This window comes from Heteronotia binoei, chromosome 10 (assembly GCF_032191835.1).
Source record: "Heteronotia binoei isolate CCM8104 ecotype False Entrance Well chromosome 10, APGP_CSIRO_Hbin_v1, whole genome shotgun sequence".
Lineage (NCBI taxonomy): Eukaryota > Metazoa > Chordata > Lepidosauria > Squamata > Gekkonidae > Heteronotia > Heteronotia binoei.
The window spans coordinates 94065379-94087471 of NC_083232.1; the positions used below are offsets into that span (position 1 = coordinate 94065379).

Sequence of the window (22093 nt, forward strand, 5' to 3'; positions counted from 1 at the left end):
CAAGGGCAGACCCTCTCGTTCCTTGGGATCTTTCTAAATCTCCCCTCTAAAACTGCAGAGGAGAGTGCATGCCATCTAGCTAGGGAAAAGGCTCTACGGTGAACGGGGGATTCCAGGGATGAGAGATACGCTGCTGGCACTACAATGAATCTAGAATTATCTGGTGCCAGAAAACTGAGAGCCGGTTTGGTGTAGTGGTTAAGTGAACGGACTCTTATCTGGGAGAACTGGGTTTGATTCCCCACTCCTTCACTTGCGCCTGCTGGAATGGCCTTGGGTCAGCCATAGCTCTGGCAGAGGTTGTCCTTGAAAGGGCAGCTGCTGGGAGAGTCCTCTCAGCCCCACCCACCTCACAGGGCGTCTGTTGTGGGGGAGGAAGATAAAGAAGATTGTGAGCCGCTCTGAGACTCTGAGATTCAGAGCAGAGGGTGGGATATAAATCCAATGTCGTCTTCTTCTTCTTGGCACTTCACTGAAATCTTGTCATTCGGTATCGAGCACCCTTTGTCTAGTTATGGCTTTTTCCTGGTCTAAACCTATATCTAGAAGAGAGTGTGGGGAAAGACCTAGGCTCATCAAAGACTTCACTGTGGTGGCCTTGATCAAATTCTAAAATGCTATGGAGATGACTATGGAGCATTTTGAAATCTGGATGAAGCCAATGGAAGGTCCATTACCAACGTTAAACTGTTATTCACAGGACATAGGACATATCTCAATTGACATAATTCATGTTGAAAGAAACGTACAACTTCCTGCAAGTTCCGATTTTGAGATGGGCCTCTTCTTTCCACACTGCCTGTACGAGAAATGTAAAAAAGAACAGGCCCGTCTCGAAATCAAAACTTGCAGGAAGTTGTATGTTGCTCTCAGCATGAATTATGTTAATAGGGAATTAATCAGAGCGTACATCTTATTAATAAAAGTTTAAAAGGTGCAGTCATTAAGAAAGGAACCAGCGATGGGAGGGGAAATGTTATATCTCAACATCAAAGAAAGAAATAATTGAAAGCCGGTGCGTTCTTTTCAACCTTTTAGAACCCAAATGCGCATGTTTATATATTGCATACTAATACTCCTTGGGTGGCCTCTAGGGGTACACAGATGCACACGGGCACTGCAACTTGAGTATTTTCATTCAGAGAACTGTTTTTGTTTTAGGATGGCAGAAACCATGTGCATTTATGCACCGTTGTCCAAGCACATCAACAATTGATGTGACAGCTGAGTCTGATGCAAGGTTAGGCAGCAGTTAATGCAGGTGTAACCATGTTTAGGCCTCATCTGGAACAATCGTGGCCAACCTGTGGCCATTCGAGCTATTCTGGGAAAGCCATAAAGCAACATGGCTGCTGCATGTTATGGGCACCACATTTTAAGAAGGAACGGGTTCCAAAGGAGGGCGACAAAGATGGTGAGGGGTCTGGAGACCGAGTCCTATGAAGAAAGGTTGAAAGAGTTGGGCATGTTTAGTCTGGAGAGGAGGCGGCTGAGAGGTGATATGGTCGCCATCTTCAAGTACTTGAAGGGCTGTCATATAGAGGATGGTGTGGAATTGTTTTCTGTGACCCCAGAAGGTAGGACCAGAACCAACGGGTTGAAATTAAATCAAAAGAGGTTCCAGCTCAACATTAGGAAGAACTTCCTGACCGTTAGAGCAGTTCCTCAGTGGAACGGGCTTCCTCAGGAGGTGGTGAGCTCTCCTTCCTTGGAGTTTTTTAAACAGAGGCTAGATGGCCATCTGACAGCAACAAGGAACCTGTATATTTAGGGGGAGGTGTTTGTGAATTTCCTGCACTGTGCAGAGCGATTGGACTAGATGACCCTGGAGGTCCCTTCCAACTCTATGATTCTATGCTCTTTTTCACATGCTTTCTTCAAACTCATTCTGGCTATAGTTGGCCGATTGTAAAAAGGTTTGCAAGAGGTTACAAAGAAATGCAACAGTACAAACTTTGAGTCCAATGGCACCTTTAAGGCCAATAAAGTTTTATCCAGGATGTGAGCTTCTGTGAGAATGCACTCTTCCTCAGACAGACAAACTTTGTTCTATTGCTTCAGACCAACATGGCTACCCATCTGGATCTAAAGACAGACAATGGAAATACGAGGCCATCTCCATTTTATTAATCTCTGCTCTACTCAACCACTTTAGAACAAAGAACGTAACAAGCAAGTCTAAGGCTGCATAATGTGGATATATTAAAGAGGAATACACAGTTATGCTACGAGAAGGGATCAGATCCTCAGGTAGAATGCAAAGCCAATACCCATAAAGCTTTCAGTATATATATTTCTTTTGTCAATATGCTTACGCACCCTTTTTCTCTGTCCTGAAAGGAAGTTTCAGAACATTAAGGCATGAGAACAGAATCCATACGTGGTACTGCTCAGTGAAGACGAACAAGGATAACTCATGCTTAAACTCATGCACTGCTATGTAATTTGTGCTTTTTTCTCCAGAAATGCTAAGTTTCAGTGAGAAATATCTTGTTAATATAAAGAAGTTGTAACTATAAACAGTAGCATACATGTATAGCTTCTTCTCTTATTTGACTTTAGGGAAGATAACCTTTGTGTTAGGGGTGTGCATTTGGCTATTTCTGAGTCAAAATTATACCTGAAATTCCCCATTTCATTTCAGCTTGGGAGTATCTGAAATGGAACAAGGCACTTCTGAAAAGTTTTGGGGTCTCGAAATTCAGTCTGCATCAAATAATGAATTTGCCTCTTTGTCGAAAAATCTGGAAAACTGTGTCTGGGCAGGTCTTTAGTGGGACTAGGTTTCCTCCAGTTTTGAGAGTGATGGGGTAAAAGGCTCAATGAGGTGATTTGATGAAAACATGAGATTTTCTCCGTAAGAAACAACTGTGGTCAGGATTGCTAGGGTCAAAGTCTTCAAGGGTCTGTAAATCAGACTGCTGTGTAATTCATCTGCAACACTGGGGTCCTTTAGTAAAAAGGGAGGGATTTGAGCAGACTTCGGAGGATGGTGGAAGACAGGAGGGCCTGGCGTGACTTTGTCCATGGGGTTGCAAAGAGTTGGACTCGACTGTGCGACTGAACAACAAATTTGTGAGTTTCCTGCATTGTGCAGGGGGTTGGACTAGATGACCCTGGAGGTCCCTTCCAACACTATGATTCTTTGATTCTAAGAGCACACCAATAATTTGTCCCCATTTTACAAAAATTGGTATTATGTTCCCCTACGGCTATCTCCATCATCAAGTCATTCAAACATCGAGAGTTGGGCATGCATGTAATAGCGCCAATAATTCACAACACAAATACATTTAAAGCTACCCCGTGTACATGTGTTTTTATCAATACACAGCAGACTTTTTAAAAAAATTCTTTCCTTCTTGCCCTTTTCTGTCCTGCTCTGAAAAGGGAACCTTTGCGTCTTTAGACCTTCCTTTTGTTGACAGTCCTCTTCTGGCTCGCATTCAAGCAAAACACAAGGACTTTTTTCTGATAATGTTTTACAGGCCAGATAAACATTACCCATGGCACTTTCTCACACACTCTTTTTGACATAGGAAAGGAACACGATAAACTTTTAAGCCTTTTGTCTCATAACGTATGAGGTGTTGAAATTACACCACTGGGGAATTTCTTGAAGGAACAGTCGGATTAGCACAGATTCCTGAAACACCAGCGCACTAAGAAGAGCAACAACCCAGAAGCCGCCCAACTACTGACTCTTTGCTAAACTGAGGTCACAGGGTATTATTGCTGTTGCAGCACTTAATCATTGGAGACAAAAATGAAGGTCAAAAGGGCATTTTTGTCAAATGGGAGCTGGACTATTAAGTGTCCGAGTGGGGACGAGACAACTGCAAAGAGCTACAGACAAGCCAAGTTGAAGCCATATTGATAAGTCTGGGAAAATACCCTGATAACTAGTATGTATATTGTTGGGGTCTTACAAAAGAATGACTTTCAAATCCTTGAAATAAGACCAATAGCAGGAAGTGAAGGAAAATAATATGGGAGCCAATGTAAAGCACTGGTCAACAGTAGAGAGGAATTTATTTCTAAATTATTAGAAGCCGCGGAATTAGATGTATTGACTACAAGATTACAAGATGGCAATCTACAAAAATGTAAAGAGGCATGGGATCCTGTTTATGATTGGGTAAAAAGTAAAGGATTGGGTTTGGAATAATAGAAATAGTGAAGTATTAAACTCCGAACGCTCCTTGGGTGACTGGGAGAATGGTTGTATGGTGGTGGGAGGCGGATTGCACTTTTTATGTACATAATTTTGTGTTTTCTGTTACTTATGATGTTGTCATTTATGTATCAATGTATTTTTATTTTCTGTGATTTATGTTGTTATGTTTTTAAGGTGGTGTTGTAATAAAGTATTCTTTGACAGAAGCACTGGTCAACAGAATGGCTAGGGCCTTTTTGGGCCGGGCCCCTACCTGGTGGAATGAGCTCCTGCTAGAGATCCGGGCCTTGTGGGACTTACTGAGGTTTCACAGGGCCTGCAAGACGGAGCTGTTCCGCCAGGCTTTGAATTGATCCGGCAGGCGTCCCTTTGGTATTAACTGGCCTCCCCATCACCTTACCATCATGGTGACTGTGTTGTGTTGATAGATACCAGTCTATATGCTGTTGTTGGCTCGCTGTCTGTATTTGCGATGCTGTATTGCCTTTGTTTTTATACTGTTGTGTTTTTATGATTTTTTTTTATTTTAAATCTGTAATAGGTGTCTAAATTTCTGTTGTAAGCCGCCCTGGACCTGATTGGTGTGATGGTTCACGGACTCTTATCTGGGAGAACCGGGTTTGATTCCCCATTCCTCCACTTGCAGCTGCTGGAATGGCCTTGGGTCAGCCATAGCTCTCATGGGAGTTGTCCTTGAAAGGGTAGCTGCTGTAAGAGCTCTCTCAGCCCCATCTATCTGACAGGGTGTCTGCTGTGTGTGTGTGTGGGGGAGAGATTGTGACCAGTGTACCCTCTAAGCTGAGTTAGCATGAGCTAGCTCACAGATTTTTAGCCTCTGGTTCACACATTTTTGTCTTAGCTCAGGAAAAATAGCCCCAAAGCACAATAATTTATGCAGTAGCTCACAGCTTTAATGCCAGTAGCTCACAAAGTAGAATTTTTTGCTCACAAGACTCTGCAGCTTAGAGAGAACACTGATTGTGACCACTCTGAGATTCAGAATATAGGGTAAGATATAAATCCAATATCATCTTCTTCTTCTTGTGGGAAACGGCAGGATATAAATCTAAAAATTAAATTAAATGGATCCATGAATGGGATGGGCTTGGTTTCCACCAGCAAGGAATTCACTGGGTGGTCCAAAGCAACAATCACACAACAGTCCCTTTCCCACATCCCTATATGAGACAATAATACCGGCCTACTTTACAGGTTTGGTTGAAAGATCACTGAAATCACATAAGTGATACAGCGGAAGACATCTGCAGCTGAATTGCTGTTTCAGCCCAGGCACCTAACTTGGCATCCAAAGGTCTGCATTTATTTGTCTCATTAGACAAACTGTAAGGAGCCGTTGAACGTCTTCCAGGGCAGAACTGGATCCGACGATACGCATTTGCATGTTGTGTAATGGTTTAGTTCCACTTCTGTACAAATTGTACCTTTTCATAAAGCGTAAGGAATTCAATTACTTGTGTCATTGATTTAAGAGCGCTGGTCCAATTCCATTGCAAAATTTGGTCTGCTGTTCGCTCGCCACTCTGCAATTTATCTCATCAAAGATATAAACAGGAACATGCTGTAACCAAACAAACCTGCAAGCCCGCAGCGCTCATGTCCTGCCACTTCTGATGTTTGCAGAAACTTTGTACCAAAAGGCAACGATGACAGCTATTATCTAACTAGTCCCAAATGATACAGACCTCCTGGTATGTTAACAGAAGAGTTTGGTACTGTACACAGGTGAAATCACAGGATGGTAACACATAAGAAGCTTCCTAGCTCAGTTCTGGGCATAAGAACATAGGAGAATCTATGTTGGATCAGGTCGATGGTCCATCCAGTTCAACACTCTGTGTCACACAGTGGCCAAAAAAAACAGGGGCCATCAGGAGGTCCACCAGTGGGGCTAGAAGCCCTCCCACTGTGCTCCCCGCCCCCCAAAGCACCAAGAATACAGAGCATCACTGCCCCAGACAGAGAGTTCCAACAATAAGCTGTGGCCACTGATGGAGCTCTGCTCCATGTTTATCCAATCTCCTCTTGAAGCTCTCTATGCTTGTAGCCGCCACCACCTCCTGTGGCAGTGAATTCCATGTGTTAATCACCCTTTGGGTGAAGAAGTACTCCCATTCCATTCTAAAAGGAAGTACTTCTTCACCCAAAGGGTCAGTGGCGTCACTAGGGCGGGGCCAAGGGGGCCATCGGTCCTCCCCCAGAGCATTCTCATTGGCCCCAGGCACTGACCCATGACCCCCCCCCCCAACAGGAAGGGGCTGGCCCTGGGACTAGAACGCTGCTGCTGTGTGTGGGCTGGCCGGGATTCTGAAACCGGGGCTGCGCTGCCGCCGGCTCAGCTAAAAGCGTGTGGGTGAGTGGGGGAAACTTAAATGCTGCAAAACTGGTATCTTGGATTACGGGGGCTGGTCATGTGACCAGAGGGTGGATGAGGGAGGGGCCATGTGAAGTGGGCGGGGTTGTGTGCGGAGGGGGTGACGCAGCCCTCCAAAAGGGGTGATGCCCAATGGGGGGGGGGGTGACTTGAATCAGTTACACCCCAGGGTGCAACCCACTCTAGTGACGCCTCTGCAAAGGGTGATTGACATGTGGCATCTCTGAACAAAGGAAGAGATGGAAAGGAACAAAGGAACCTTTCTGAGGGTTCCCCTTCCTCCTTCCCACCTCCTTTGTCCGTTGAATTGTAGGTGCAGCTGCATAACAATTTCTGGATTAGGAGAGTGGGCAGCCAGCCAGCCACCAGGGGCTTTGCCACACCCCCAGCAGCCCTCATGAACCCCTGGAGAAGCCCGCACTACCCTTTCTCCACTTCTTATGCAATTTTGGGTGGCAGGTGACTTGCTAGCCTTTTGAGTGTAGGGGGAGGGAGCAGCCAAGGAGAGCCCAGGGGAACAAGGCTTGCTTGGGCTGGCTGGATCTCTAGCCAGCCCAAACAGACCTCACTCGTCTGGGGCTCTCCTTCTTGCATCGGGTTGCTTTTGGCTGGGGGGGGGGGGCATATGCTAATGAGTTATGCTAATGAGCTCTGCCACCTATTTTTCTACAAAACGACCTCTGGGAAGAGCCACCTTCTCATCTGGACTGCAGGCTAGAACAGCTGTAGTTTAACTCTTGATGGTGTGAACCAATGTTCCCTCTAAGCCACAGAGTCTTGTGAGCAAAAATTCTACTTTGTGAACTACTGGCATTAAAGTTGTGAGCTCCTGCTTCAATTAGTGTGCTCTGGTGTCCTCCTTCCTGGGGTAAGGCAAAAATGTGAGCTGGAGGCTAAAAATCTGTGAGCTAGCTCACACTAACTCAGCTTAGAGGGAACAGTGGTGTGAACACAAGAACCACACTGCTAGATCAAATTAAGGGACCACCTAGGCTAGCATCCCACTTCCAACATGGGACCGGTCTTCTTCTTCTTCCTCTTCCTCTTTTTTTTTGCTGACACGTTGCAGTTGACTCACGGTGACCCCTGGTGGGGATTTCAAGGCGAGGGACATTCAGGGGTGGCTTGCCATTGCCTGCCTCCACATATAATGACCCAGGTATTCCTTGGTGGTCTCCCATCCAAATACCAGCCAGGGCCGACCCTGACTAGTTTCCGGGAGCTGATGAGACTGGGCTAACCTGGGCCATCCACACCAGGGCAGGAAGTTGCATAGGCAAGGCAAAAAGATCCTTTCTGTTCTGGCCACCAACTCACTCTGTCTCAGAAGAGAGAGGCAGACATGAAGAGGCTTCTGGAAATCATCTTAGGATCTGAGCAGATTCATAAGGGAAGAGGGAGCTCCTTGGGTTTTCCGACCCCGTGACTTTGGGGTTTTTTAAAAGATAACCACAAATACTTTCAAGGGCGGCCTCAGGGTGCATGGTGCCCTAGGCAACACACTACCCCGCTGCCACCCCCACTGTCCCCAGCAGGCCCTGCCACCCGCACCCTTCTGACTCCCCCCTGGGCTGCAGGCAAAGCTGGGGGAGGGTGACCAGCTGGCATGCGGCTTCTGTAGCACTCTCTGAAGGTTCTGGAAGGGAGGTGACACCAGCTGTCTGGTGCAACCTCTCTGAGGCACTCAGAGAGTGCCGCAGAAGTTGCACACTGGCTGGGTGCTTTCCACCAGCTTTGCCTGTGGCCTGCCGGGAGAGTGGAAGGGTGCAGGTGGCGGGGCATAGCCCACCGGATGCTGAGGAGGAGGGCAGCTGGCATTTGCCTATGGCACTAGAAGAAGGGAGGGCCCAATACGGCACCCCCCCGGCCTGGCACCCTAGGCAAAAGCCTAATTTCCATAGTGGGAGGGCTGCCTCTGTTTGACCTGTAGTCAGAAACAAATTGATGATGGACCCCGCGACAGCATATTTAGCAGTCTTTCAACGTTGTCCTGCACCAGTGTGGTTAAGAGTGGCAGACTCTAATCTGGAGAACAGGGTTCGATTCCCCACTCCTCCTTCACATGAAGTCTGCGGGTGATCTCAGACCAGTCATGGTTCTCTCAGGACTCTCTCAGCCCCACCTGCCTTACAAGGTGTTTGTTGTGGGGAGAGGAAGGGAAAGGCGATTGTAAGCCACTTTGAGATACCTTAAGGTAGAGAAAAGGGGGGTATAAAAACCTACTCTTCTTCAACAGGAGTTTCCAAAATGTATTCCAGGTCAGCCTCGTATCAAGCACATTGTAGTCAGAGGTCATTTTGGAGAAAAATAGGTGGTGGAGCTCATTAGCATATGCCACTCCACCAGCCAAAAGCAACCCAACGCAAGAAAGGAGAGTCCTGGGCGAGTGAGGCCTGCTTGGGCTGACTAGAGATCCAGCCAGCCCAAGCAGGCCTCACTCACCCAGGGCTCTCCTTGGCTGCCCCCCGCACAGTCAAAAGGCCAGCAAGTCACCTACCACCCCAAATCACATAAGGAGTGGAGAAAGGGTGGCGTGGGCTTCTCCAGAGGCTAATGAAGGCTGCTGGGGGTGTGGCAAAGCCCCTGGTGGCTGGCTGGCTGCCCGCTCTCCTAATCCAGGGATTGTTATGCAGCCGCACCTACCATTCAATGAGCAAGATAGGTGAGGAGGAGGAGGGGGAACCCTCAGAAAGGTTCAGGAGCTGCGCTCCTTTGAGCTCCTGCTGAATTCAAGGGCTGATTGTAGTAACTGCACCTAGATGCTATCATAGCAAGATAGCCAAATCCTAATATTCTAGGGAAGGGAAGCAACCCAATCAACGTCAGTTTAAAGTTCTAGAACTACAATTAGACCAGAATGTCCATCAGAAAGGAGGGTTTGATTGGCAACGCCGAGTTGCAAAACTGCTCCCCCCCCCCCCCCCCCGGGAGAGTGCAAAGCCATGGAAGACCTGCTGATTCTTCATTCCATCGCTGGCTCTTCCATCAACCAGAAGTACCTCAGTTCTTGATCTTCAGTTTATATGCTGCCATCTAGCCCAGGGATGACTATAAAATCTTGTTTTGGGGCATCCTTTGCCTCACCAAAGTTTATTGAAAAGGGGGAAGAGTTGTGTATCATCTGCATATTTATGACACTCTCTTCACACCTCCAGACAACCTCGCCCAAGAGTATCACCAAGATTTAGTTATCTATTTCATTTTAAACATTTTTACGCAGCTTTTCTGCCCAACTTCAAACAAATACACACATATACACAATTTAATGAAACACATGGAGACGGGTTACTTAGGAAACTTCAAATAAAACAGCCCAGCCTTCACTTGCTGGTAGATAATGGGGGACAGACAAATCTCTCTGGGGGAAAATCCCCCAGTTCAGGTACTACAAAAACCAATAAGGCCTTCTGAGGTTGCCATCCATTCTGGGCTGGCCCAGCCACTAGGCAAACTAGGCGATTAGCTAGGGCACCAACCTTCTGGGGGAGTCGTATTGGGCACCCCATGTGACTCAGTGATGTTATGGGGGGGCACCAGAAGTTAGCTTTGCCTAGGGTGCGAGATGGTCTAGGGCCAGCTCTGCATCCATCAGGCGTCAGATGATGGGGGCCCATGAATAAGAACCCCTGAAAATAACTATAGCAGTTGGGTAAGTTCGTATGGGAGAAGATATTGAAGATATTGGATTTATATCCCGCCCTCCACTCCGAAGAGTCTCAGAGCGGCTCACAATCTCCTTTACCTTCCTCCCCCACAACAGACACCCTGTGAGGTGGGTGGGGCTGGAGAGGGCTCTCACAGCAGCTGCCCTTTCAAGGACTACCTCTGCCAGAGCTATGGCTGACCCAAGGCCATGCTAGCAGGTGCAAGTGGAGGAGTGGGGAATCAAACCCGGTTCTCCCAGATAAGAGTCCGCACACTTAACCACTACACCAAACTGGCAAACTGGGGTTAGTTTAGGTGGAACAATGATCTCTATGAACCGCTCCAATCAAGATTCCTGATGCAGAATGCTGCACCGATTGTACTTTCCACACACTCTTCAAGGGCATCCAGGGCAATCCCATGTAGAGTACACGGTAGTATAATCTAGATGTTATCAGGTCATGCACCACAGTGGCACGACAATGTGAGGGGCCATGCATGAGTTGATGGTGTACCAGAAAGCTTTCTACTGCACTGTGGTTTTAAAAAAGAACAACTGAGATGCTGAAATCTGAAATCCACCAGTGTCCACCTGATCTGCCTTCTCTGATCTGTCGTAAAACAAACAAAAAAACCTGGTTCAATACGGCCCTCAGATTCATGTCTCCTTTCATCTCTACCAATTAAGCAGACACACAGAATATGTGATTGGGTGACCTATCCTTCACCTCCCTTTTGAGCAGCCTTCGCAAAAAGATGTCCAGATGACAAAGAATTTGTTTATTGAAGGAGATGGTAACAAACAAATCTTGCAGAAGAGAAATTTGCACTCAAAAGACAGGGCTGTCCTCAATGGTGTGTGAGTGTGTGTAAAGTGCCATCGAGTCCCAGGGGACCTCAGTAAGGAGCTTTCAAGGCAAATGAGAAGGAGAGCTAGTTGGCAATTGCCTTCCTCTGCAGAGTCTTCCTTGGTGGTCTCCCATCTAAGAACTGACCCCAGCAAGGGGCTTTCAAGGCAAGTGAGAAGCAGAGGTGGTTGGCCATTGCCTTCCTCTGCAGAGTCCTCCTTGGTGGTTCTCCCATCCAAGACTTGTGGTGACCCGAGGAAGAGGCCTTTCAAGGCAAGTGAGAAGCAGAGGTGGTTGGCCATGGCTTTCCTCTGCAGAGTCTCCCATCCAAGTACAGGCCCTGCTTAGTTTCTGAGATCGGTTGAGATTGGGCTATGCCATGTCACCTTCTGCAGTGCTTCCTCTAAGCTCAGTTACTGTGAGCTAGCTCACAGATTTTTAGCCTCCGGCTCACACATTTTTTTCTTGGCTCAGGAAAAATGGCCCCAGAGGAAACTAATTTATGCAGTAGCTCACAACTTTAATGCCAGGAGCTCATGTAGTAGAATTTTTGCTCACAAGACTCCACAGTTTAGGGAGAACATTCTCTCTCATCCTCATTGGCGCACGGGTTCTTTTATAAAAGAGGTCCGGTTAAGCTTTTTGAAGAAGGAACCTGTCCTATTTAAAAACCGGGAATGAGAAGCCCTAATTTTCCTTCCAAACGCAAATATCAAATCCAAACACAAATAGGTATGGTATTTAATTTTTGTGCTTGTTTCTTTTCTTTTGCCCTTTTTCTTGCCCTGACGACCCTTTGGCTGGTTGGCATAATAAAATTCTAGCTTACACTACATAAATTCATTGGGTGGGACGTTAAGCTAGTTGGTAACATTTTAAGTCCAGCTGCTTCAAAAATTAGGCAGAATAAGCTCACACCCCTCTGTTCCTCAAAGTGCAGGGGCACAGTAAACCAAACAGTGATTTCTCATTATCATGACAAAAAGAGCCACCCCTGTCCATATCGCAAGGATCACAGCCAACAACAACCTCAAACAAAGAGGGAGGGAAGGGAAATTGAGAAAATATGTTACTGATTCTTATTTCCCTTTAAGTCATTAACTGATTCCATTATTAGCTTCACTCAAAGCAATTTATTTTTTCTTTAATGTGTCCCTCTCTCTGTCCCTATTCCAAGGAGCGGTGTTTTATGTTTACCGCTGGGAAGAGTCATAAATCGTTTCCCATCCTACTATGAATGAAACAGTTGTGTACACAGCGTTAAGAACCCAGGAACATCTGATTCAAATTCTTGCATGACCACAATGGTCAATGAGCTCAAATGGCTTTGTAACTGAGATTAAAATAATACACTGAAAATTACTGTAGCATTTACCCACTAGCAGCCTCGTGGCGCAGAGTGGTAAAACTGCAGTATTGCAGTCCTAAGCTCTGCTCACGACCTGAGTTCGATCCTGGCAGGTTCAGGTAGCCTGCTCAAGTTGACTCAGCCTTCCATCCGAGGACCCAGCTTGCTGGGGGGAAAGTGTAGATGGCTGGGGGAGACAGTGGCAAACCACCCCGTAAAAAAGTCTGCCGTGAAAATGTGATACGACATCACCCCAGAGTCGGAAACGACTGGTGCTGGCACAGGGGACTACCTTTACCTTTACTTTTTTTAATTTACCCACTACAGCTGTTCTGTGATGACTCCTTTGGGCAGGGGTCCCCAAAAAGGCGCCCGTGGGCACTATGGCAAACGCTGATAGCTTTCCTGGTGCCTGCCATGTGTTTTTAGAAAGTGGGCGGGACTCCTTTCGAGCAGAGCTTCTGATTGGCCAATGGCAATCTGCTTGACTGCCACTCCAGTGCTGGTTTTAATTCTGTCTCACTCCTCTTTCCCAGGGTATTTATTCTTATGTGCCTTGCCAGTAAGGCATGATGTTCCCCTCTCCGCAATCTACAAATGCATTTAGCGTAAGATTTGATGAATCTTAACCTGACAATTACAGGTAACAATACGGCAGGACTGAGCATTGCAGTTGGCTAGCGAGAACCAGGGGTGGAATTTTAGCAGGAGCTCCTGCTAATACCTGTAGACCAGCGTCTTTGCTCTTGTGGTACCAATCAAATAGAAGATACTGCTCATTGTATTCTATCCTGCCCATTATGCGGGCCCATTCGAAATCAACTGCTGAATCAATTTCTCACAAAGTTTACATCAGAAGAGGAATGTATTGAATTTTTATTGGCTGACGCCATTCCAGATGTTACCCTTAAGGTGGCTACTTTCACCTTTTTAGCAACAAAAATAAGGAAGAAGATAACCACAGCCACCCATACAAGAATTTTGGCCAAGTTATAGTTTCATTCCGTAACGCTGTTTTATTATTTATGTTTTAAATCTTGTTCATAGTTCTGTATTTCACTATGTTTTCTTAATGTTTTAATTTTTATGGCTAGAAGCAAACTGTATACTTTGGGGGGGGGGGTGTTGCTGGGTTGTTATGGCCTATGGCCACAACGATAAAATACTTTGAACTATCATCTTTGCATATTAGGCCACACACCCCTGATGTAGCCAATCCTCCAAGAGCTTACAAGGCTCTTTTTTGTAAGCTAAGAACATAAGAACATAAGAGAAGCCATGTTAGATCAGGCCAATGGCCCATCCAGTCCAACATTCTGTGTCACACAGCGGCCAAATATATATATATATATATATATATATATATATATATATATATATATATATATATATATATATATATATATATATATATACACACACACACACACACACAGTGGCTAATAGCCACTGATGGACCTCTGCTCCATATTTTTATCTAACCCCTTCTTGAAGGTGGCTATGCTTGTGGACGCCACCACCTCCTGTGGCAGTGAATTCCACATGTTAATCACCCTTTGGGTGAAGAAGTACTTCTTGGAGGACTGGCTACATCAGGGGTGTGTGGCCTAATATGCAAAGGAGCTCCTGCTAGAATTCCACCCCTAGCGAGAACCAACTTGGCTACCAAGCCCCGTCATAATTGGGAGCTGATAACTGGCTGCCGATGGGCCATGCTCGGATGCGATTCTCTGCTGCGGTTTCCAAAAGGCTTGCAGTTGCACTTTCGCAGAGTTTAGTCATCCATCCCATTATAATCACTGTAATGATAATAATTACCTTTTGGGTTATAAAGCCACCCTTGCCTAAAGGCCTCTGGAAGCCCTTACGAAAACGAATTAAAGGATACGAGGAACCAAACGCTGCAGGATGGTTTAATATGTCCTACAATGCGATCAAAATCTTAAATGAAAGGTAGATTGCTGTGCCTATTTTTACTAGATCCATCTTGCTGCTCTTTAGATTAGATTTATACACCGGGGTCCCTAACCTTTCTGAGCCTCTGAAAACCTCTGGAATTTTGACACGGGGTGTGTGCGTGTGTGTGGGATCGACCACAAAATGGCTGCCACAGGAGACAGAACCACACACAGAGGAAGGCCAAGTGCAGAGCGGAAGAGGGATAATTGATAAATGCATCAGGAAAGAGGAGCGGGAGAGAATAAAACCAACACTGTGGCGGCTGCAGCTGAAACAACATTGTTTTAATCTGCGCAATCCATCAGATCTCCAGTGGCCAATCAGAAGCCGTCCTGGACAAAGGCCCCCACATAGCCCCGTCCATTTTGGGAAAACACTTGGGCGGCACCAGGAAAGCTCTTGGTGGGCACCCCTTTGGGGACCATTGACTTATATTACAGTGGTTGCAAACCTAAGTTCCTTGGGTGAAGGAGTACCTAAACACAGCTATATTTTCCCTCCTGTTACTTCATGAAGCACTATGAAGACTGAGTGTGGTAATAATCACGATCGTTACAAAGATGGGAAAGTCTTTAATAAAATCCTTAAAATAAAGACCTATTGCTCTTTTCAGAACCCCCCCTCCCTTAAATTAGCTTAAGTGTAGTATTAGTAAACTCTATGAAATGTACTGCAAAATTCCATGAAGCTGAGCATTGTTTTTCAAGAGTTTGTTACCATACCCTCAAACAGTTCCAGTGGCCTATATATATATATGAGGAATCTGTAGAAACCCTTCTTTAAATACTTCCCTTTGTTTATACAGCACTATGAAGAACTCTGTCACAACTTGTTCTGACTTTGGCGATTGTGCCCTCACATATCAACTAAGTACATTCATATTAAAAAGTCTTTCGCTGTCCCAACAAGCTGTATTATGCTCCCAACCATCAATGTTCCAATCCTCACACACAACTAATGCATTCATATAAAGGAATCTTTTGCTGTTCAGTGAAATTACAGGTTGACAAGTTTGTTCCTTGCCTCCATCCTCAATTTCTTTCAGTGGAGGGGAGAAGGTGTTTAAAAAGACTGTGGTCCCTTTAAATGTCTTCTCCAAGCCACACAGCTCCATGGTGAGTGGATTCTGAAGGCATTTAAAGAGCTTGCAGTCCCTTGAAACACCTTCTCCAAGCAGCAAGTTCACCTGGAAGACATTTAAAAGAGTGCAAGCACCTGATGCAATGCAAATGACACCTAGTGACCCAGAGTTCTCTCCTTGTTTTGGAAAGTCCGAGCTGTGAGTGTGCATAACTACTATTTTTGGCTTCCCTAAGGATCCCTTGGATATTTCTCTCAAGTTGGAACCTCCAGAATTTACCTGGAAATAGTGAGAGCCCCATGGTGCAGTGTGGTAAGCTGCAGTATTGCAAGTCCAAGCTCTGCTCACAACCTGAGTTTGATCCTGGCGGAAGCTGGGTTCAGGTAGCCAGCTCAAGGTTGCCTCAGCCTTCCATCTTTCTGAGGTTGGTAAAATGAGGACCCAGCTTGCTGGGGGGGAAAGCGTAGATGACTGGGGAAGGCAATGGCAAACCACCCCGTCAAAAGTCTGCCGTGAAAATGTTGTGATGCGACGTCACCCCAGAGTTGGAAATGATTGGTGTTTGCACAGGGGACTACCTTTACTTTTTTAACCTTTATATCATCAATAACATACATGACAGTTACCTATTTATGTCCATGAACTGTTTCCCATTTATTTTTCTATTCTGCTTTATATTCCTCCTTGATACTGCAGTGTCAGAGAGAAAAACAGACAGTGTGCCTGGACTTGCGGGGCGGGGGAGGGACAACATCGCTCTAAGGCTGTATAGTGTTGTCTCCTTGAATAGGATGCCTGTCTTTGTCTTAACCTGGGAGCTGCCCTCTGACCCCTCCTCCCAAGTCTCACTTTCTCCACTCTCTTGACACATGGTCTCCCATGGAGACACACGTCTCTGCCGGTCTCTCCTATAGAGACAGTGCCCTCATACTTCCACGCAATGATGTTGGGCAAGCTCGCCATTTGTGATAGGAAAAGTATTCTTTAGATCAGGCTTCTTTCTCTTCTTTTGACTGCAACCTGAATGTGAACTGGTTCTACTTGAATAAATGTAAGTTTTTAGCTGCTGCAATATACTTTTTGGGAGATTTATTTACTGCACTCAGCGTCATGCTTCCATGACAGTGCAAAACATAGCTACATTAACCAAATATCCCAATAGTAAGAACCACTGACCTCACTGTGACTTACCTATGCACAGAATTGCATGCACAGAATTGCACCATAAATCCTTGTTTCTAAAAGCATCATAGATAATAATTCCCTTATGGAGATGGCCAAATGGAGCGCCCCCATTGGCTGATGGGTGCACTCAACAAACTACTGGGCCATCATGGATCAGTCACCACCTCTGGGTTTCCACTGGCTGATTCCCCTGTCCTCCACCTCTACTGCAGGTCCGGGAACACTGAACAAACCACCAAAACAGTCTTACCTCAGAGAAAGAAATGTCTCTGATGCTTTTCTGTGTCCTCTCCATCAACCAGCCTCAGAAAGGCTGCTCTACTGTGGCCTCAAGAAGCATTTCTTCAGAGGCCATGGCAGCTGCCTCTTTCCTGTCACTCCCTCCCTCCCTCAACCTTGCCCCAGGACAGACAAGGTCCACTGGAGAAGTTGTTAGTCAGAGGATGTTGCTAGGCAACAAGTAAAGGGAGTCAGTAAAAGGGTGAGCCCTCAGCTGAATATAACGCCATAGAGTCCACCCTCCAAAGCAGTTATTTTCTCCAAGGGGAATGAGATCTGTTGTCTGGAGTACAGTTGTGATCCCAGGAGATCTTCAGGCTCCACCTGAAGGTTGGTTACCTAGGCCTGGCAACACCCTCTGGGTGATTTGATGCCACCTGACTGGCATGACATAACTAGGCCTGGCTGCTTGCTTCTATTCAGCAGCAGCCCCCCTTCAATGACAGCCATTGAGACTTAGCAGTTGCCAACTCCAGGCTGGCAAATTCCTGGAGATTTGAGGGGTAGAGTCTGGAGAGGGTAGGGTTTGAGGAGGACCTCAGAAGATACAATGCCATAGACTCCACCCTCCAAATCAGCCATTTCCTCATGGGGAACCACTGTTGCCAATCTCTAGGTGAAGGCTGGAGATGACTCAGAATTACAATTGCTCTCCAGATGGCAGAAATCAGCTCCCCCCGAGTATGTGAGGGGGAGTGAATGCCTTCACTTGGGTGGGTGGGAAGACAGCAATGGGGGGGCCACTCGCCCGGAGCCTCCACAGTATTTTTCTCCACAATGGGCCTTATTCCTAGTGTAAAATAAGTTCCATCCAATTGTTTTACAAAACCTACCTTTGACGAGACAGTGTTTTCACCTAAGCTTGAATTATTAGATTTGCACACTATAAAATTAGTGTTGGGTTACGGCAGAAAAAATAAATATAGACATCTACAGTACAATACCACTGCAACTGTTTCAATATTAGCTAAAAATATGGAAATATTCATGAGCCGCTTGGTGTGGGGGCAAGAAGGGGAAAGGAAGAATTCACTCTGGAAAAAAAAATTCTACCATGTTGGCAATTACCAAAAATGACCTATGCTGGGTGCCATGAATATATTAGACTGTTTTGGCATCATGCTTTTTCATTAGGATGAGCCCTTGGGTGTTAATTTGGTGCTGGCTTCCAATACAGCAACAAAGGCGGAGTAGGAGGAAAGGTTAGGCAAAGTAGAGATCACTTTTCCTGATTGCCTCGTATATGAGACTTACCTTTGATTAAAGTTCCCAGACTCATCAGAATTGAAGGAAGCATTTTTTAAAGAGCAAGACTCTGCAACGACTGTGGACTCTGTTCCAGCCAAGTTCTCCTGGGCATCAACAGACTTGTCTCTCGATCTCATACTATCGTTTTGCGAATCCAACGACACAATATCAGAGGGTGAGCTCACGACCCCTGAATCTTCTGTGGTGTCCTCTGAGGCAAAGCAGCTGCTAACAGAGTTGGTCTCCTCTGCTTCTGACAGTTCCAGAACCATATCATCCGTGCTATAATTATTACCATTTGTAATCTGTTCATCACCTAGACAAAATATGGTAAAATGAGTTCAGGACAATTCGTCACTATTTCAAAACATAGGACATAAACCCAATTCTACCCTGAGGTGATTTCCACCCCCCCACCCCCACCACACACACCTTAAGTTTTTTGTACGGTCTTATGAAGAAGAGGAGCCCACACGTTTCTATGTACTGAAACCAGTGAAAAGTTAAAATGGGGGATTCTGGTGGTGCTGACTAGGAATAAAGGGAAGATACAGCATGAAGAACTGCCATGTTTTGCACCTTTAATAGAGAAAACTGATATACCTCCATATGAAATCTATAGGAATGACAAGGAAGGAGGGGTAGGGCTGCTCTAGATGTTAAAGAGGGCAAAGAGTCCAATAAATGAGGATATTTAAGAGGAATAAACTTCTTACAGTGGTGGTGGTGGTAAGTACTGCCAACAGAGCTGTCAAGCTGCAGGGCGTGCCAAGGGCTCTCCTGCTCTGGGGGTCCCCAACCTGCCGGTCCGCAGTGGGCCAGTACGAGGATCCCTTCCTGACATTGCTGTACAATGATGTCACTCGCAAGTGATGTCATCATGCTGGTGATGTTGCACGCCGGCCACTCTAGGAGCCTCTGGGAAAACTCTATGGTTTTCTGGATGCTCTAGCAATTTGGGCAGAAAACTCCCAGAACAGCTGGCGTGTGACGTCACTGGCATGATGACATCACTTGCGAGTGACATCATCGTGCTTCGCATGCAAACAAATCCCATGCTGGAGGCAACTGGGGACCTGGCCGTTTAGAGCCTTTTGAGCAATTGCCGTAAGTGACACCATTGTGCCAGTGATGTCGGACGTTGGCCACTCTAGGAGCTTCCGGGAAAACTCTAACGTTTCCTCGAACACTAGCAATTTGGGCAGAAAACTCTATGGTACCCTTCTTAGCTTCTGAGAGCTGATGAAATCAGGCTAACCTGGCCATCCAGGTCAGGGTGAGATTCAAAACACCTGACAAAAAATGGGTTAGTGTAGGCATACGGTTGCCAATCCCCAGGTGGGGGCAAGGGATCCCCTGGTTTGGAGGCCCTCCCCCTGCTTCAGGACCATCAGAAAGTGGGGGGAGGGAAGGGAAATGTCTGCTGGGCACTCCATTATTTCCTATGGGGACTGATTCCCATAGGGTATAATGGAGAATCGATCCATGGGTATCTGGGGCTCTGTGGGGGCTCCTTTTTGAGGTAGAGGCACAATCTTTTCAGCATAGCATCCAGTGCTTCTTCTCAAAATACCCTCCAAGTTTCAAAAAGATTAGACCAGGGAGTCCAGTTCTATGAGCCCCAAAAGGTTCCCCTATCCTTCATTATTTCCAGCGGAGGGAAGGCATTTAAAAGGTGTGTGGTCCCTTTAAATGTGATGGCCAGAACTCCCTTTGGAGTTCAGTTATGCTGGTCACAACCTTGCTCCTGGCTCCACCCCCAATATCTCCTGGCTCCACCCACAAAGTCTCCTCAGTCCACCCACAGTCCCCAGATATTTCTTGAATTGGACTTGGCAACCTTATGTATAGGACATGCTATTACTCTAAAGGTAATCTCAACTTGGATGTGGGGGAGAGAGAATAGTAATGGTCAAATGGAAAATACCCACTTGTATGGTTTTAAATTATTTTAACTATCCTCACATTTACTGGTTAAATGTACATTTAGGGCAGGACAAAGAGGCATAATTTACAGATTAAATTAATGAGTATTCCTTGCAACGATTATTAAAGGAAAGAACTAGAGGAGGTGACTTTTCACTTAAGCCTGACAGGCGCCCAGGGCCCTGTGTGAGATACAAGGCTCAATAACGAGTTGTCACATTTACCATGAATTTCAATGCTAAAGTTGCCCAGAAAAAACCAACAGAATCACATGTCATTTGAACAAGTGAAATAAGACGGCGTAATTAAAAGGAAATGGAAAGGCGCGCCAAGATGCTTGGAGATTACTTGAAGTCACTTTAACAGAAGCTCAGATAAAATGTATATTGTGGATTAGGAAAGTTAGTAATGAACCAAAGATTGTGACAAGGGCTAATTAATGGTGTTAAACAAAGCTATGAAAGACAAGGAGGAGTCCCTTAAAAATGAAAATCTTTCCTAGAACAAGAAGAATAAAAAAGTAGACAAATTCTTCCAAAACAAAAGGCGACATGTCAGTGAAAAAAAGAATTATAGCTGTATTTACAAAAACAACATTATTAGAAACAGGAAACTATCTAGCAAGATAGTTGCACCATTAAATGACACAGGTGTAAAAAGCTTGCAGAAAAGATGACTGAATTCTTTGCACACATCTGCGTTGTGGAAGGTATTGGGCACACCCTCCTCCCCATATTTGTTTTTTTCAGGGAAGAAATCTGAAGAATTAAGTAAAACAGAAGTAACAGAAGCTGAAGTTGTATGGCAGCTGACAAAGTACAAACAAACCCACCATCAGGCCCGGACAGCATATAACTCACAGTTCTTAAAAAGCTCCAATGCGAAATGTGTAATTTTTTTTTACAAAGAACTCTGCATGTAGAACTAGAAGACTAGAAGACTGCCAGGAAGCCAAAGGTAATGCTTAAAAAAAAATCCTTGAAATTTCAGCTCCTGTGTGCTCCTTCCCCTCAAAAGCCCTGAACCTGGCTAAATTTCCCTCCTAGATTTAAAGAACACGGACGCACACCATTTAAGTAAATCTGATCTTTAAAAGTCACTTTCCATTGGACTCCTTACATTTTATTGTGATGTCATAATCCCACCCATACAATTATAAAAACCTCAAGCTAATTTTATGGAAACTCTTGTGGCCTTTAATACAATAATTACTGCAGCGCTTTGAGGAAATGAGCTGTAGAGTCTCCGAACATGCAGATTCTGATTAATCTTAATCTGGCAACAAACAGAATGAAATTTCTAATTTTGGGAACTTCATAAGGGGGGAGGAAACTTGTCTTTTTCATGCTGTGTTGAGTTGTATCCTCTGAAAAAGTCTTCGATGCTGCTATTCATTTATATATTGATTTATATGCCAACTCGTTTATATGTTGATTTTTTTTAGACAGTTGTTTTTTCTTTCTCTCGGTGAGTGACAATGAATATATTTTCCTATTCTTGCACAGAGGATTCAATAAACATTGGACATTTAAGAATGTACTGGATGCAGAACATAAAATGTTTTTCATAATGTCCAAGAAAACACCTTAACCTGCTAATGTTTATCCCAGTGGCGGGAGGAGCCCACTGTTTCTCCCTCCCATTGGCTACACGGGATGGCCTACTAGCAGCTTGGGCACTGAATGTGAACTGAATCTACTTGAATAAATCCGTTAAGTTTCACTTTTCGCAATACACTTCTTGGGAGACTTATTTTCTGTGCACAATATCAGGCTTCTACGACCGGCTTTTATATATATATATATATATATATAAAGCTATCTTTTTATATCCAGTGCTTCTTCTCAAAATACCCCTCCAAGTTTCAAAAAGATTAGACCTGGGAGTCCAGTTCTATGAGCCCTGAACAGTCTGAACTTTTTAAAAAGAAAAAATATTTATTTGTAATAAAACTTTGAACTCCAGAGCACAATAGGGAAAAGTATATCACAGCACTACAGGGTGC

General features: G+C 45.3%; 1 protein-coding gene across 1 annotated transcript in view; it reads right to left on the reverse strand.

Moving 5' to 3' along the window:
• Positions 1-22093, reverse strand: part of COBL (cordon-bleu WH2 repeat protein) — a 262328-nt gene that overhangs the window by 25487 nt on the left and 214748 nt on the right. The window contains exon 11 of the mRNA XM_060247787.1: positions 18169-18478. Coding sequence (XP_060103770.1) covers positions 18169-18478 — 310 coding nt within the window. The remainder of the gene's footprint in view (positions 1-18168; positions 18479-22093) is intronic.